We start from the raw sequence: 16,974 nt of genomic DNA on the forward strand, positions 1-16,974 counted from the left end.
CTTTAATGTTAATTGTGATAATTTATAATTAACATATTACTACAACTACAACTATTGTGTTTCTATTTTAAACCTTCCCTTATTTCTAGCCACAAGACAAAAAAAAAACCCTTAATATGAAATGTCTCTCGTGAATTTCTTTCCCACCATAGTTTTCTTTGAATCTCTTTAAAATAAAAAATACCACTTTACAATGTTTATGGATTTTAAAATTTGGGTGCATATGTTTAAGATTATAGAAGTAGATTCCAAGCGATTATTGTGAGAAATTCACAGTTTGTACCATAAATTATTTGAAAAGTGTATTTTATAATTTGAACTTATAAAATTCTAACAAAGCACATTTAACCACTGTTAAATCAAGACTACCTTTTTTTTATAACCATCTGGTTTCTTGGGGAAATGGATCTTAATAGTCTAGAGTTCGGCCGCGAGGTAAGTAAAGTTTGATCAAGAAGTTGTTCCACCCAGGAATCAAACCCGGGTTCTCCCGAAATCCGTCATTTTTGGTGAAACTCATTAACTACTTGAACTCAATGACTTGGTTAAATCATGACTACCTTAATTCGTACCTATTTTTTCTCTTCTTAAATGAAGGATTTAATAATAAATATTCGGAATTTATTATTCCAAAAAGCGTATGAACTTTAAAGCCCGAATACACCGTACAAAAAATGTGGGGAGGGGGAGAAATTCATTAACATCAAATGTTCATCAATCACCCACTTCATCTCTCTCACGTGGCAATCGAAAGAAGTTATCCGGGCAACTTATTTTACTTCATTCAGAGTAGATCTGGTTGACTAGTTTTAGGTTTTAGTTTATTTTTTTTAATAATAATAAAGAAAATAGCGATCAATAAAAAATTAGTCTAAGTGGTAAGCGTTTTGATCTTTTTAAGCAAAATAGTTAGATGTTTGGTTTCTAGCTCACATGTATGAAAAAATTACTTGAAAGTGAAGAACCCACTTTATGAGTCCCACAAGTTTCTCGACGGAAATTAGTCAGAATTAACTACCAAGTGAGGGAGCTTCAGGATACTGATAGATAGGTGGGTGGAAAATCAAGAGAAGTGACAAATGATACTCTTAATGGATTTGTCCATTTTCATCCTTTTGAAATCATAACGACAATGAAAACTTTATATCGAGTTGAGATCCTCTCCATTTCTTATGTTTTCTATTTCTTCCATTATCAAAGTTTTTAAATATTTTGGGGTGTATAAATGACATTTGGACCCACTTGATGTCACATTTTTACATTTATATTCCCAAAACTATATAATAATGGAGGAAATGGAAAGAATTGAAAATGGAGAGGATCCTAACTCCTTTATATCAATCGATATCAGTAACAAAAAAAAAAAAAAAACAGTGAAGGGAGGGCCACGTGGCTTCATTACGGATGTCGGATTGATCTCGAGGATAAGAAAGTTTGATAGGTAAGGTTCCTTTTGTGCCTCAAAGGTAGACAATCCATTTTCCTGCTTCTTCTTGTTTTCAAATAAGAGAAAGTTTTACCGTTGATTGCAGACATTCCCGCCAGTCATCGTTTCAAACCATGTCGACGAACAGAAGCAGTAGCAGAAGCAGAAACATCAGCACCAGCAAAGCCACTGCTGAAATCCCTAACCCTCCATCCCTTGATTTATGGTCACAAATCGTCGCCGCTGAAAACCTAGACCAAGCCAATCAAATCGATATCGTTTTTCGCAGAAGAAAGCCTCGAAATGAACCAAATCATGTCAACTCGTAACTCCTCCTTCTTCATCGCTCTTCACTATTTTAGGTTATCAAACTGTTTTCGTTTTTTGATTTTTTTTTTTTTTTTGCAGGAAGCATTCCGATGAGATTCCCCGGCGTCCCAGTCGGGTGAGTTTCGCTGATCCGAATAAACGAGTTACTTGGAAACGATCACTTTCCACCAGGTTTGTTCTCATTTTCCCAAAAGTTCGGCGCTTTCCTATTTTTCCAGTAAACCCCCCATTTTTTGTTTTCAATTTCACTTAAATTTGGTTATGTGGCTACAAAATTTGATTTTGAATGAATTTAATTTGTAAAATTGGTCTTACTTGAAACTTGAAAGTGAGTCAAATTCGAAGTGGTTTATGTTAATGTAATGTAAAAGTGAGTTGAGACTAGAGTCTAGAGTGTAAAAATCAACATTAGAGTCAAAAGCTACAAATTCTATCTTGAAGTTAGAATAAGTTCTGGAAGCACAATTAATTCTATTTGAGGACTTCCAATCATGTCAAAATTAATTTTACACATTTAGAATCAATTTTTTTCAGGTCAAGTAGTATATTGGCTAGAATTTTACCATTTTAAAGGTGAATAAGTGAGAATAGCAGACCTCAAATCCCGATCCCTACGTATTATATGCAATGTACCAACTGAACTATACTCACGAGGACTGTTACCTCATCCAAAATTGAAACCAAACATCTATTTGTTAATTTTTGTCTAATTTTTAGAAAATTCCTTTTAACAGAGGGAGAACAAGTATAGCAGTTGGTGCTTCTATGGTATATCAGCCTGAGCTAAAGAAGGACAAAAGAAAAGGCAAACCACCTGCTCATCCCAAAGTATGCTTTTGTTACCTTGCATTTTACTACTTATCAATAATTTATGTTCTGCATATGTTTCTCCAATTAATAATCTTAGTTTTTCTGAAGAAGTTGGTAAATATGAATTTCTTTTCATTTTGAAAAATTATGTCATATGATATCCAAATCCATGTTTTTCTATTCTAGAAGACTTAGACTGTTTGTTTGTTTTGTATGTGTAGGGAAAGAATGTTAAACAACCTAATTTTGACAAGGAGATATCATACTTTCAAGAGGTTGATGCTTTTGAGTTGATGGAGGAGAGCCCCTCTCCGAAGAAAGTTGGGTCATGGATTGTAGGCAATGTGGAAGAAGAGGTCCCAATACCGCCACTATGCTCCAGATTAGAAAGATGGTTACACTCCAGAAGATTAAACTCCAGATGCGGTCCCTCTAGCACACTATCCAAGATCCTTGATACGCCAACAACGAATTTAGAAACTATTCGTGATATTGATTTCCAATTATCAGACTTGAGATTGAAATCACTGGATCAAAGTGAGCTAAGAAACTCACAACCGCATAACTTCAAAACTGGAGAAAGTAAAAGAAGTTTAAACGATGCAATTCATATTAAGATTGAAGATTCTGAAGATATAGAAGTTGGTGTAAAGAAACTTTCTCTGACATCAACATCATCCTCAATATATGATGACCATAATAACCCATTTGCCGTTCTTTTAGAAATTTGTGGACAGTCTGCACCTTCTATGTTACAAGATCTGTTCTCTAGATATAGGTACGTTCCTTGTTTCTTAGTAACACATGTTATCTTTGTTTTTAGGGTACAAAGGTTTGTGCAAGTTAGTGCTTTGAGAGACAATTTTTTTCTACTTCCTGTGCCACACTTCTATAGCCGTGGGCCGTGGCTACAATAGATGCTTTTTTGGTGCTTGGTATTCTTAATATTAGTTTGCTATTGCATGACAATTTTGTGTATAGTTACTATTGGAATGTGATTCTGATGTTCGGTTAATTAATGAGTTAAATATGTTTTTCCTTTATAAATATAGTTTTCGGATGATCATCATCTGTTAAACTGCAAATAAATATCAAATTTCCCCTTGAAGATCACAAGGGAATGCGTTGTTTTTAATTTTTCCTGTTTGTAATTTGCATTAAGGATGATGCAAGGTTCATTTGTGTGCATTATTCCCCTAGTTATTTGAAAATATATTCTCGCCAAAATCATGTAAAGCGCCTCAAACCTAGTGTACTATACTTCAGTCAATTTCAATTGAGAAGTGCCATAATTGTAATTAATAATCGCTATGATGCCATTTTTACTTACATCCCAAAGGATTTTTTTGTTTTATTATTCTATGAGCTCATTCGTATAGGAATACCACTTTTTTTTTTCCAGTGGTTCAGAAAAAGTTGTGAAAGTTGGCGAAGGAACATATGGAGAAGCTTTCAAGGTTGGGAATTGTGTATGCAAAATAGTTCCTTTTGATGGAGACTTCAGAGTGAATGGAGAAGTCCAAAAGGTAACCGTAGCGTTTATATTGTAATACTATTGTCCCCAAGAGCGGTTTTTTCCAAATAAAACATGTTCACCATATTTCAGTCAGAATATTTGATGAAACATCTTGATCAGTATGTTGTTAATGAACTATGCGGCTTTATGTACATACTACAGAGATCAGAAGAATTGCTGGAGGAGGTGCTTCTTTGCAAAACTCTTAATCAATTAAGAGGAAGTGATGGACTTTCTAACAATCTATGCGGCACGTTCATAGAATCCATAGAGTGAGTATCTGACTTAAATAATTTTAAGATGCTGATCAAAACAATTTTTTTTTTATTTTCAATTTTACCACTAACCATAGTTTTTTACTTTTCCACCTTTGGTTTGTACTTTGGGTTCTTCACACATAGCTTAAAAGTTGCTTTGCTCTATTCCCTGAGCCCAAATTTTTGTTCATTTTGCCCCCAAGCACTGCCTCATCTATGTGTGGCTCGTTTTCTGTGACAGATTTAGGGTATGCCAAGGTTCTTATGATGCAGCTCTGATTCGAGCATGGGAAGAATGGGATCACAAGCATAATTCAGAGAATGATCATCCAAAAGAATTCCCAGAACAACAGGTATCCTGTTTTGCCGTGTTGATTATGGACTTGCGAGTATTTCTAATTTACATTTCACTTACAATAATATTGTTGTGGACATAAATGATAGACATGAGTTTTTAACATACCAGCTTCTTCAGTGAAATAAGTAGTTTTTACTTTTTAGTTCTGTGATGCGTTATGAAAAAATGGATTTGAAAGGATAGAAATGAGTATATAGTATTTGGTTGCTCACTGTATGCTGTACTGAACGAACAATCTATTCTTCGATAGATCAAGAACCAGTATGGATAAACTTTTCAACACATTAATATTGTAGGATGGGAAAAGTTAAAATCTTACGATGGCTATGAGTCTTCTAAATAATAGCTTCTCATCTTCTCTATAAATACATATAATCTTATCAGAACTTTTTCTTAATGTAAACTAAGAACCAAATATTTATCTTAGTTGATGAAGCTTCAATAAGCTACAAGTAAATCCAAAGTGAGCCCTAATGACTACATTTTCCAAGCAAGAATATGTGCATTTAACAGTTGAATGTGCATAAGTTCAATATACTAACATGTGGTCATGTTTAGTGCTACATGGTCTTCGTACAACAACATGGTGGGAAGGATCTTGAAAGTTTTGTGCTCCTTAATTTTGATGAGGCAAAGACTTTACTGGTTCAGGTATGTTGTACATGTTATTATTGCACATGCTAAATGCTTCCAGCTTAATGAAGGATTATTACTATTTTATTATTTCCATCATAAAATACAGGTTGCAGCTGGGCTTGCTGTGGCCGAGTCTGCCTATGAATTCGAACATCGAGATCTTCACTGGTGGGTGGTCATGCAACGACTATATATGCTTTCATTGTATTTGTGAGATTACTAATTTATGAATATCGAATTGGTTAGGGGAAACATACTTGTCAGCCGAAGTGATGATTCTGCAAAGTTGCAGTTCACTCTTGATGGCAGAAACTTGTTAGTCAAAACATATGGATTGATAATATCTATCATTGACTTTACTCTATCAAGAATAAACACGGGTGAGTGCTTGAATACCTGCCTCAAATATGCTATCGGATGTTAAATTTGTCACATGTTATGATTAACTGTTGTCCTATTTGCACAGGTGATAGCATACTGTACTTAGATCTTTCCTCTGATCCTGACCTATTTAAAGGTCCAAAAGGGGACAAACAGGTAAGAAATGCTTATTTCGGGATGTAATAGTTCTGTTGGGTTGAGTTTATGGATCTAACTATCCCATTCACATGCAGTCAGAAACATATCGGAGGATGAAGGATGTGACTGAAGATTGGTGGGAAGGAAGGTAAGATTCGCACATTCATTTTATTATTGCCAATTTTCACCCTACTTGGACAACAAGAACTTGAATGCTTGGTTATAATCGTCACATTTTGTGTGTGCACATGGATTGTCTATTTGAGTGCGAAAGAGTGATTAAGTGTAAAATACCTAACCTATTTGTTGTACTACTCTGGGCAAAAACATACCAATGTGATGTATGTTGTACTCTTGTAGATATGAGATTCTTCTCAAGTCAAGTCTTCCTTGTAAACGATAAATCCCCTCTTTTGGCATTCTATCTACATGGAAATTTTTGTTTGTATACACAAATTTTAACATAACATTCAACTGTTTCAAGAATTATTTGATGGCAATATAATAGTTTGATTTGATATTACATTAGTCCGGCGGTATAGAAGTTGCAATGTTTTTTATTTTATTTTTATATAAGCATAGAAGTAGCAATGTTCTTTATTGTTTTTTGTATTCCTCGGAAACTAAATCTCTGTTGCCTTTTCAATTTTGCAGTTTTCCTAAAACAAATGTTTTATGGTTGGTCTACTTGGTAGACATACTCCTCACGAAGAAATCATTTGTAAGTCTTGTCTCTATTTTTAACAAACCACATGCTAGTTTTTGCCATATTTTCCATATGGATGTTGAATGTCGTGGAATTGCAATTTTCAGGTTTAGATATAACTCTAAATCTTGCCATGCATACTTTTGATGTTATACCATTTTGCATAACTCGTTTTTAATATATGTCACTCTTATAATAGTTAATGATTAGAAAATCAGTGTTATTAATATAATAGACTAACAGGAAAGTTTTTGGGTGCTCACAAACTCTAGTCTTAAACTAATCAACAATGTCACTCAACAGAAAGCAGTGGTGTATAATGATTAATGAACAGTTGCATATTGCATTTGCAGGAACGTACTTCAAAGGATGAGAGAGATCTGCGCTCCTTGAAGAAACGTCTCGACAAGTATGATTCGGCCAAGGAAGCAATTTTTGATCCTTTCTTCACTGACTTGTTTGTTGAATCTGACCTAATGGCTTAAACGAGATAAACCGCTGCTATTTACTTGTTAATTATGACAGGATTTAGTTGAGCCGTTGATTTTTTGTTAACTTGTTAGATTTCTAGCTCATCTTTTTGTATATATGCATCCCCTATAGACTTATATGAATGGATTCCACTAAACTTTTGTGGGATCAACATAATTTAGTGGGATTAATTTAAATTTCAACTAATGCAAGAATGTGTTGAAAAATATATTACATTCAAGTTTTCCTCCCGTTATTCATGTGGCGTAAGTTTTCTATTTAGAAGCCGGTATTTTATAGAAAATGGATCCACTGCGATCGATAAAAGCATGCAGTTATGCAGTCAGTATGTCTTGAAAATATAAGCTAAATACTTGTTGAAGTAATAAGTACTTATTTTCTCTGCAAAAGTTAGCTCATTTGGTTCATTAGAGGACTTGTGTTAGCATTTTTCACAATTTTATATCAGATAATACTTTTGCTTGGTTTGCTCTTTCTTGACTTGTGCAGTAATCCTATAGTTTGCTTAACTCAAGAGGAAAACAATTGAGGGCTAGTGTTGTTTTGTTGCCTATGTTTTGTGGTTTGAAGATTGAGTGGTCCCTTTTTGATACGTACCACTACACTGGCCCCATTACTTGCACTGTCTTGCTTTGCTTTCGGCTAGACACCTACTCATACAGTACAACTTTTTTTCCTAATGAATTTTAAAAGGGAGCAGGCAGAAAAATGCAGAATAGATTATTCCACCTGGCTTGTCCCTGATCGTTCAACATGCATTTTTGGTTGAGATTTTTTATCATCTTAGGAAAAAGAAAACTGCCACTTTAGTTCTAATTAGTTTTGCACTATTGACCCTTGGACAGCTAGAACTATGAAACTTACATTAAAATTTTTGGACCTACTAATACTTTTAATTTCATTCACATCCTCTCGTTATTCATGTATTGGGCGCGAGAGAATATCGATTGTGAAAAGTCTCACGGCGTAAGCAATAATAAATTCGTGTTTGGAGTTACAAACATGTCAAACTAAACGGATGCTATGTCGACCAAAGCTTTAGATCCTCAATTTTGTTTTATTCTTACCTCATTTTTACCGAAATGGATCATGTGCAATCGAATTTTCAATGCAGTCGTTTTATAGCCGTCCGATCATAATCAGACGGTTTAGATAAATGCAGTTAATAAATACAGTTTTAAATCATGACCGTCTGATCTTGATCGGACGGCTATAAATCAAGTGACTACACGATTACACCAAAAATTCGAATGCATGAAATCCTGGTCCCATTTTTACCTTTATCACCACACCGACATTGTATATTATTATATTTTGCTTTCTATATCACTCCAAACAATTAACACGTGCAACCTTGTGATTGTGAGACTTTTTTTTTGTAACACTATTAAACTTACAAGTGGAGAAACTGTTTTCACAATAAGAATTTGATTTCTAGGAAGAGACTATTCATCTACAATATAACAAACTAAAATTTAATTTTTTTTTTTTGGTTAATAAAAACTAAAATTTAATTTAATTTATAGATTTTCATATTTAGTACTTATTTAACATTGACTTAATATAATTATCTATAGTGGAGAAAATGTATGGCAAATCAAAAAATCATAAGAGCACACTTATTAACAATTTTTTCATAAACTATTTAGTACTGTTTTGTCTTAATTCAACAAGTGCCACTTTGATTATGCCGTTGGTACATCAGCCAGTTTATGATTCATGACTGAGTCACAGTCAGGGAATCCAACGGCTATAACATAGTTATGTGTGCATACCCTAAATAAAATTAATCATAAGCCAAAAGATTAAAAAAGCAGGGCATGTGTGTCCCAGCCCCAGTTCCTCTCATACCAACACCTGTTAAATTCAATTCAATGCATATGATAAATTTGTGTCAACTAAAAAAAGAAGCAGCTAGATAATGCACATTGAGTACTAGTAGCAATAAAAGGAGTATTAAAGCTTTGGAGAATACTACAAAGAAAGCCAATAAAGCCATTTTCATTTTGCTTCTTTCTGCAAATAGTAGCACTGTGTGATATTCAGACCAAAAAAACATTTCCTTAGTAACAAAGTAACATATTTTTCTCTTGTCATTTCAACTTAAATTTAAAACATCTTTTTCAATCTTTTATTTCTCACTTTTATTTTTACCTAACCTTTATAACTTTATTTCATTACCTTATCAACCCTTTGTGATTTTTCTTTAATGTTCTCTATTTTATCCTATGTTTTTATAAGCAATACATACTCACACTAGCATTCCAACAGCTCCATTCTAAATTCCAGAAACACTCTCTCATTTCATCATGGCAAATAAAGCTTCTCTATGCTTCTTGTTCCTCTCTTTTCTCATTTTCTTCTGTTCTGGTAAGTTATAAGTAATCACTTTTCATCTTGTCAACATTGCTTAATGCTATTTTTAGACTCTAAATAATGCTATTTTAACATTCTTTGCAGGAAACAATGCATTTTTAACTTTTTCTGGAACCAGATTCCTTAAAAAAAGCAAGATCTCAAAATCTCAGATTCAGTTATCTGTAAAAGATCATAACAATAGGATTATGAGAATTCTACAAGACACAGGTTTCCCTACAAATCCAGCATCAACTACACCTTCAGAAACACCAACAATAATCACAGTTCCATCAACCAATCCTGTTCCACCAACAAATCCAGGTACAACAAATCTAGTTCCTTCTACTACACCACCTGTTTCATCAGCACCACCAACAAATCCAGCAAATACACCAGTACCTGTTACAGCTCCAATAACAGTTCCAGGAACAGGAACAAACCCTGTGAATTCTTATCCACCACCAGCACCATTATCAGGAGGAACAGGAACAGTTCCTGTGACAAATCCTCCTCCTACTACAAGCACAGGCACAAATCCTCAAGGAGGAGGTAGTTGGTGTGTGGCTAAACCTGGAACACCACAAACTACACTACAAACAGCATTAGATTATGCTTGTGGAAAAGGTGCTGATTGTTCACAGATACAACAAGGTGGAAGCTGTTATAATCCAAATTCACTTCAAAATCATGCTTCTTTTGCTTTCAATAGTTACTATCAAAAGAATCCTGCACCTACTAGCTGTGACTTTGGAGGGGTTGCTGCTGTTGTTAGCATAAATCCTAGTAAGATCTTAGTAGTTTCATATCTTAATTTTTCATATATTATGTTTCATGATATTGTAAGAACTGTTCTGAAGAATAGTCTTTTGAATTGTGACTAGGTACTGGAACTTGTATCTTCCCATCATCTTCAGGAGGAGCAAGCCCAACTACCGGCGGGTAAGTGAGAACTAAGAAGGGAAATCTTATAGCATAAGCGCTTATCATATATAAGTGTTTATTGTAAGCTATTTATTTCCAAAATGAAAACTAAAATAAAGTCAAACTGTTTTTGTATAAGCTATAAGTATGTTTCTATAAGTTGTTATGGAGAGGTTATGCTAAAATAACTTATAAGCTTGTTTCTATAAGATAAAAACAATTTATTATGAACATGTCATAAGTTGTTTTTATAAGTTCTTCCAAACAGTCTCAAAGGTGTTTATGTTAGTAGATAAGCTCAAACAAACCAATTCAAACATGGACTTGGATCGTCTCCTTCTCTCTCTTATAGAGAGTTAGGAGAGGAAAGGAGACAAAAGAGAAGAAGATGATCCAATTTCTTCAAACAGGCCCTAATTTTTTTTAGTTTATTTCAAAACTATTGGTGTTTTAGAAATTTAAGGCCTAATCAATGTCTTTTTTGTAACCAAACCTTATATGGAAAGGTAACTTAGAAACATGTATTGCAATCAATGACAAATACTAGGGATAAATAAGCATATTTTAGGCCTTGCTTGGATAAACAACTTATGGCATAAACAACTATGATATAGGTGCTTATGTATCAGCTATTTATATAACAAAAGATAAAATAAACTCAAGTTGTTTTCACATAAGCTATAAGTTGTTTTCACTTTGCACAAGCTAATATCATGGAGAGCTTATGAAAACAACTTATGGTCATATCATACTATGTTTTTATGAACTTACCCAAACAGCCTCTGAAATGCTTATCTTAGTAGATAATTCAAATTAGCCAATCCAAACACATAATCACTTTCTTAGTGTATATTGATTTATTATTTCATAAAACATCAATAGTATGGAACAAGGCCAGGGAATACTACTAATCATTGTCTTCTTTATTCCTATCTTTTGCAGCTCTGGTACAACCTCACCTTCATTCGGTTTGGGGCCTCAAAGCTCTCCACTGGATTCCTCTCATTCAACTGGTCTGAGACCTTTCATAAGCTGCATGGTTCTGGTGACATTATTTGTCAGTGGAATGCTCAGTATGAGTCCATAGATAAGTTTGCCAGGTTGGAGTTTGTATACAATTCTACACACATGCAGGTGTAGAAAGACATTAGAGTAGTAGAGACTTTGTGATGATGATGATGATGATGATAGCTGAATGAGTTCCTCAATCTGTTTAACTCTAGCTTAAGTGAAAGAACTTCAACTGCGGAAATAATAGCGACGTCTTGGCTATAATCAGGTTCAGAAACTAGTATATTAGGACTTTATGTAGATTAGTGTGTACTGCATTGTTTGTTTTGGAAATTCATTTGCATATATAGATGAAGGGATTTTTATTCAACAAAATAAGTTATGTGGTTAGAGTTTAAATGAAGGTACTGTGAAGTAGATGGTGAAGGGAACAATTTCATATCATGAGAAAGCAACAACTATGGTGTTTGTAAAATTGGGAAGACTTACGAGCTACCACTCAAAATGTATGCTTAGAAATGCAATATGTGAAGTCACTATGATTTTACACTGCCATCTTTATTCTTCAATGAGTGAAATATGAATGAAATTTATTTAAATGAGTAACCATCTGTTATGAAATGCTGTTAGTGTTTGTCCATATTGCATTAGACTAATATCATGCATTTCTGTACAAAAACACCATTGGTGGTTAGTAATTTGTTGCCGAGTACTGTTTCGAATTCGAATAACATCAAACAATAAACCAAGTACTGTTGGCTCATTTGAGTTGACGGTTCCAAAACAATTCACCAGAGGTTAATCTCATGTAGTAATTGTGGAATTGTACTTGAGTTGACGGTTGATGTTTTCGTAGCATGCATTTCCATTCGGCAAGCTATGTATACTATCCTATCCGGTGCATGAAGAACTGCCTTAGGTCTCCCAAACTGACTGACTCGTGGTGGCAACCTTCAGCCCGTACCAATGAAAACTCGTAAACAAGGGCACACAATATTAAGTTATTAATACCATTTGGCTAAATAAGAATGAAACTAATTTGGCTAAGGGTGTACCAATCGTTAAGTGGTCATTGCCGCTGAACTTGGTAGGGAGCACCGCGGTTCGATACCCGCAACTGCGATCGGGAGGGGGTTGGAACCACTTGATGCCATAACTGACCCCCGAACCAGATTCAATTGATGGTAAAAAAAAGGGTGTGTTTGGACTAGCTTATAAATTTGTTTGAAAAAAATAAGTGTTTGCTAGAAAGCTTTTCTCACAAGCTTATAGTTTTTTTTGAAATACTATTTCAAGTAGCGTTTGAGCTTATAGCTTTTTACAGTTTTTTCCATTATTAACCTTGAATTTAATTTTATTATTTTTTATAAAATAAAAAACTACCTACTAAAAAAAATCACTCACTACATATAAATGTCCTTTTATGTCTTTTTATATTTATCAATCATTTAAAAAGCTAATTTTACCAAACACTTTAATTTCAATCAACTATCTTTTCAGTTATCAGTTATAAGCTAGCTTATAGCTTAATTTTACCAAACAGAGCATAAAAGATGGGAAAAAAAATTCTCTTCCCCCTCCCTCCCCCAAGATTCTCTTTCCTCCCTAAATTTTTATTTTTACCCGGGAAAAATTTCGGAATGTGTTTTTCGAAGTTTTCTTATTTCAAATATTATTTTAAATAGAAAAAAATTCGAAAAAACATTCCAAATAGAAATTTTTTTTTTTTTTTTGGGGGGGGGGGGCTTGAGAAAAGATGTACAACAAAGTATTACACAGCCCAAAATGTGTGACACACGTGTGTATAGGCATTGATGTTTTCTCTTCGGGCCCTCGATGTATCTTTTATACCCTCAAATATTTTAATTTTGCCCTTGATAAAAACTTCGGTTCGCAGAAACCGAAGTTTTTTCTAGTGAAAATTCGGTTAACAGAAATCGATTTTTTTTCAAGGCAAAAAAAATTCGGTTCGTAGCAACCAAAGTTTTTATTGAAGGGCAAAAAAGTAAAATTCAAGGGGAAAAAGAACGATGGGCCTAAAGAGAAAACATCAACAACCAATTGCGAATTCAATACTTTTCCAAACACTCATGGCTTATGCGGTGAAAGGATCTTTCAAAACATACTGTAAAATTCTAAATCATTAAAATCTAAGAGTGTGTTTGGATGGAGGAATTTTTTGAGATAAAGTAATGTTTTGAGAGAATTCAAATGATTTGAGGTGAATTCCATTGTTTGGATGAAAATTTGAAGAATTTTTAAAATGATGGAAATTTATGAATTATTTTGTTCAAGTTAAATTTAGAGAATTTCAAAATGACACTTAAAACCAAAGAATTTGAAATTTCTTCTTCTCCATAAACTTTTAAAAATTACTAATTGATCGTAAAACCTAAAATTAGTCGAAAAACCTAAAATCGATGATAAACCTAAATTTTATTTTTACTCGGGAAAAATTTCGGAATGTGTTTTTCGAAGTTTTCTTATTTCAAATATTATTTTAAACAGAAAAAAAATTCGAAAAAACCTTCCAAAGTTTTTTATGTAAGGGCAAAACTGGAAGTTCAGAGGAGAAAATAGTTTTTTTTTTTTTGGGGGGGGGGGGGGGGGAAGATGTACAACAAAGTATTACACAGCCCAAAATGTGACACACGTGTGTATAGGCATTGATGTTTTCTCTTCGGGCCCTCGATGTATCTTTTATATCCCCAAATATTCCAATTTTTCCCTTGATAAAAACTTCGGTTCGCAGAAACCGAAGTTTTTTCTAGTTCAAATTCAGGAAAATTTCGGTTAACAGAAACCGATTTTTTTTACAAGGCAAAAAAAATTTGGTTCGTTGAAACCGAAGTTTTTTTTGAAGGGCAAAAAAATAAAATCCAGAGGGTGAAAAAGAACCATGGGGGCCTAAAGAGAAAACTTCATAGGCATTAGGCAAAGAGGAAGAGAGAAAACGGTGGGAACACTAAGACGGTCTCTCATTACAACGACGCCTCTAAAGCAACAACCAAGATGTTTTCTCTCTAGGCCTCCCATGTATCTTTTATACCCCAAATATTTTAATTTTGCCCTTGATAAAAACTTCAGCTCGCAGAAACCGAAGTTTTTTCTAGTGAAAATTTGGTTAACAGAAACCGATTTTTTTTTTCAAGGCAAAAAACATTCGGTTCGTAGCAACCGAAGTTTTTATTGAAAGACAAAAAAGTAAAATTCAAGGGGGAAAAAGAACCATGGGCCTAAAGAGAAAACATCAACAACCAATTGCGAATTCAATACCTTTCCAAACACTCATGGCTTATGCGGTGAAAGGATCTTTCAAACACATACTGTAAAATTCTAAATCATTAAAATCTAAAGGTTATCCTAACTAGTATTCTTGAAGCACTAGTTAAAAAATAAAAAAATAACATTTGTATTAAAAACAATACATTTTATACTTTTAAGAATTTGACTACACAAATTTTAAGATAACAAAAAAGTTTTGAGAATTATACATGAAGAACATAAATAATTTGGAGCTCGAAGCTGTTTCCGATGATGAAAAATGAGTTCCCGTGACCATGCATAAGTGATTTACCGGTTTACCTCAAAATCATGCTTCTTTTGCTTTCAAATTCTTATAGGCAAAAATATGCTTCAGATTCGCGCTGCGTCGTGGCATAATAGTACTTTTTCATGCATAGTGGCACAATTCCTTGCATCTTGGCACAATTGTGCCTGAGATTTGCTTCATTTTTACGCTTTCATATTGTGGCACAATGCATAAGATAAATTTTTTCGTATTTTCTCCTCAAATTGTGCTTTATTTTCAAATTCTTTATTTATCTTCAATTGAACCTCATTCTTCAGGCTTTTTACTATATAATTAATAATTCTACTTAAATGCAACTAAACTATTACAATTTAACTACTATAACTATTATATGAAGGAATGTCGTTAGTGATAATAATAACATACATATATTTTGTACATTATATGAATGAAACAAAAATGATGATGGTGATGATAAAAGCCCATATAACCCAAGTGATAGGAAAGCCCGTATAGATAGCAAAACCTGCTTGATAAACAAACGAATTTTACTTTTGGCGCCCCCAACATATATGGTCATCCCCTGAAAACCCCATTTTATCCCCTCGCTACTTAGAAAGCGAGTGTGTAAATAGCAAAAATTGTGGGGAAGTAATTCGCTTTCTAGATAGCAAACTGCAGCTGAGTTCGTTTTCTAGAATGCGAACTACAACTGAGTTCACTTTCTAGAATGCGAACTCATTTTTCATGATTTTTTTCATTCTACAGGGTGGATTTGAGCTAAAAATATTGACACTCGTTACTTAGAGTGCGAAAAAGTGTTCGCATCCTAGAAAGCAAGAGAGTTAGTTTGATAATTTCAGGGGGTGACCGAATATATTCAGGGGCGCAGAAAGTACAATTCTAAACAAACAAGTTAAGTAGTAATAGGAAAACCCATAGACAACAAACATTGTTGATAAACAGACAAATACAGTAATTATTAGTAAGGGTTAAATATGTTTTTGATCCCTATAGTTTATCAAAATTTTCGTTTTAGTCCCTTATGTTTGTTTTCACACTTTTTAGTCCCTGAAGTTTCATCAGTCAATGTTTTTAGTCCCTACTTTTCACTCAACTCATGCGTACCATTTGAAATTTTAACTTTTTTCTGCGGTCATTAGTACATTATATGAATATTTGTTACAAATGTTTAAATTTTTTTAACAAAAGATGAATTAAATATGAATTTTTTAGTTTTTTGACATAAAAATTCATCAATAATTCATCTTATGTTAAAAAATTCTAAATTTTATTAGAGATGTTCTTATAATATTATAAACATGAATACAAAAAATCATTCAAAAATGTGAAAGTATACATTAATTGAATGAAAAGTATGGATTAAAAACACTGATTGATGAAACTTCAGGGACTAAAAAATGTGAAAACAAATTTCAGGGACTAACATGAAAATTCTGAAAAATTACAGTCACAAAAAGATATTTAACCTGATTAGTAATTATTAGTGGAAAAAAGTTGAGAAATTAGTGAGAAGGTGCCGTGTGATTAGGCAAAGCACAATATAAATGTAAAATAATAAAAATGGAAGTAACTTAATGGAAGCAAAGGAAACGAATCAAACCTTCCCTATACCCCACGAGTCCACGATCATGTTGACCCAAAGCCATCAACTAGGAATCTTCCTGTCACCTACCAGTTACTCGCACGCTTTATTTTTAGAATTTAATTTATATACATCGTCGGTGTAAAGTTATTTTGCACATGCGTCCAATAATATTCCGACACATCATGTATGGTAATTAAAAACACATGATGTGTCACATTCATTAAATGATGTGGCAACGCATCATTAGATGTATGTGCAAAAAGTTTTTACACCGACGGTGCATAACAATTAAACTCTTATTTTTACGCATCCACTACTTAAATAATAGATGATATAAAATCAAAAATTTTGAGAAAAAATATTTGCCGCTACTTAAATAACGATCACTGTTTGAGTAACCAGTAGAGCACCAAAAATAAGTCCCCATTTTTGATTCCCAACCCAAGTACTCTCAACCCATATAGCACGCAAGAAAAAACATACATTGACTGAC

At 33.5% G+C, this 16,974-nt stretch overlaps 2 protein-coding genes across 2 annotated transcripts; both read left to right on the forward strand.

The window, feature by feature from the left end:
- The first annotated feature begins 1,486 nt into the window (after positions 1-1,486).
- LOC123891002 (serine/threonine-protein kinase haspin homolog) lies at positions 1,487-7,301 on the forward strand. The gene is made up of 14 exons (XM_045940778.1): positions 1,487-1,751; positions 1,835-1,927; positions 2,491-2,584; positions 2,788-3,344; positions 3,969-4,092; positions 4,245-4,354; positions 4,581-4,692; positions 5,256-5,348; positions 5,440-5,501; positions 5,580-5,713; positions 5,800-5,870; positions 5,948-6,000; positions 6,507-6,573; positions 6,912-7,301. Exons 1-14 carry the CDS (start codon positions 1,561-1,563, stop codon positions 7,041-7,043), a joined length of 1,893 nt encoding a protein of 630 aa, XP_045796734.1. The 5' UTR covers positions 1,487-1,560; the 3' UTR covers positions 7,044-7,301.
- Positions 7,302-8,927: 1,626 nt separating this feature from the next.
- On the forward strand, positions 8,928-11,946 carry LOC123891003 (classical arabinogalactan protein 9). The gene is made up of 5 exons (XM_045940779.1): positions 8,928-9,124; positions 9,322-9,420; positions 9,511-10,191; positions 10,290-10,347; positions 11,272-11,946. Exons 2-5 carry the CDS (start codon positions 9,360-9,362, stop codon positions 11,414-11,416), a joined length of 945 nt encoding a protein of 314 aa, XP_045796735.1. The 5' UTR covers positions 8,928-9,124; positions 9,322-9,359; the 3' UTR covers positions 11,417-11,946.
- Positions 11,947-16,974: the final 5,028 nt, after the last annotated feature.

This window comes from Trifolium pratense, linkage group LG6, assembly GCF_020283565.1.
Source record: "Trifolium pratense cultivar HEN17-A07 linkage group LG6, ARS_RC_1.1, whole genome shotgun sequence".
NCBI lineage: Eukaryota > Viridiplantae > Streptophyta > Magnoliopsida > Fabales > Fabaceae > Trifolium > Trifolium pratense.

What these genes read in the sequence shown, in the direction of transcription:
- LOC123891003 (XM_045940779.1), top strand. Translation starts at nt 9,360, where the DNA reads ATGGCAAATAAAGCTTCTCTATGCTTCTTGTTCCTCTCTTTTCTCATT. An exon ending in TCTCATTTTCTTCTGTTCTG is followed by an intron (nt 9,421 to 9,510) that starts GTAAGTTATAAG and finishes CATTCTTTGCAG; the next exon opens with GAAACAATGCATTTTTAACT. An exon ending in GCAAGCCCAACTACCGGCGG is followed by an intron (nt 10,348 to 11,271) that starts GTAAGTGAGAAC and finishes TATCTTTTGCAG; the next exon opens with CTCTGGTACAACCTCACCTT.
- LOC123891002 (XM_045940778.1), top strand. Translation starts at nt 1,561, where the DNA reads ATGTCGACGAACAGAAGCAGTAGCAGAAGCAGAAACATCAGCACCAGC. An exon ending in AACCACCTGCTCATCCCAAA is followed by an intron (nt 2,585 to 2,787) that starts GTATGCTTTTGT and finishes TTGTATGTGTAG; the next exon opens with GGAAAGAATGTTAAACAACC. An exon ending in ACGTTCATAGAATCCATAGA is followed by an intron (nt 4,355 to 4,580) that starts GTGAGTATCTGA and finishes TTTCTGTGACAG; the next exon opens with ATTTAGGGTATGCCAAGGTT.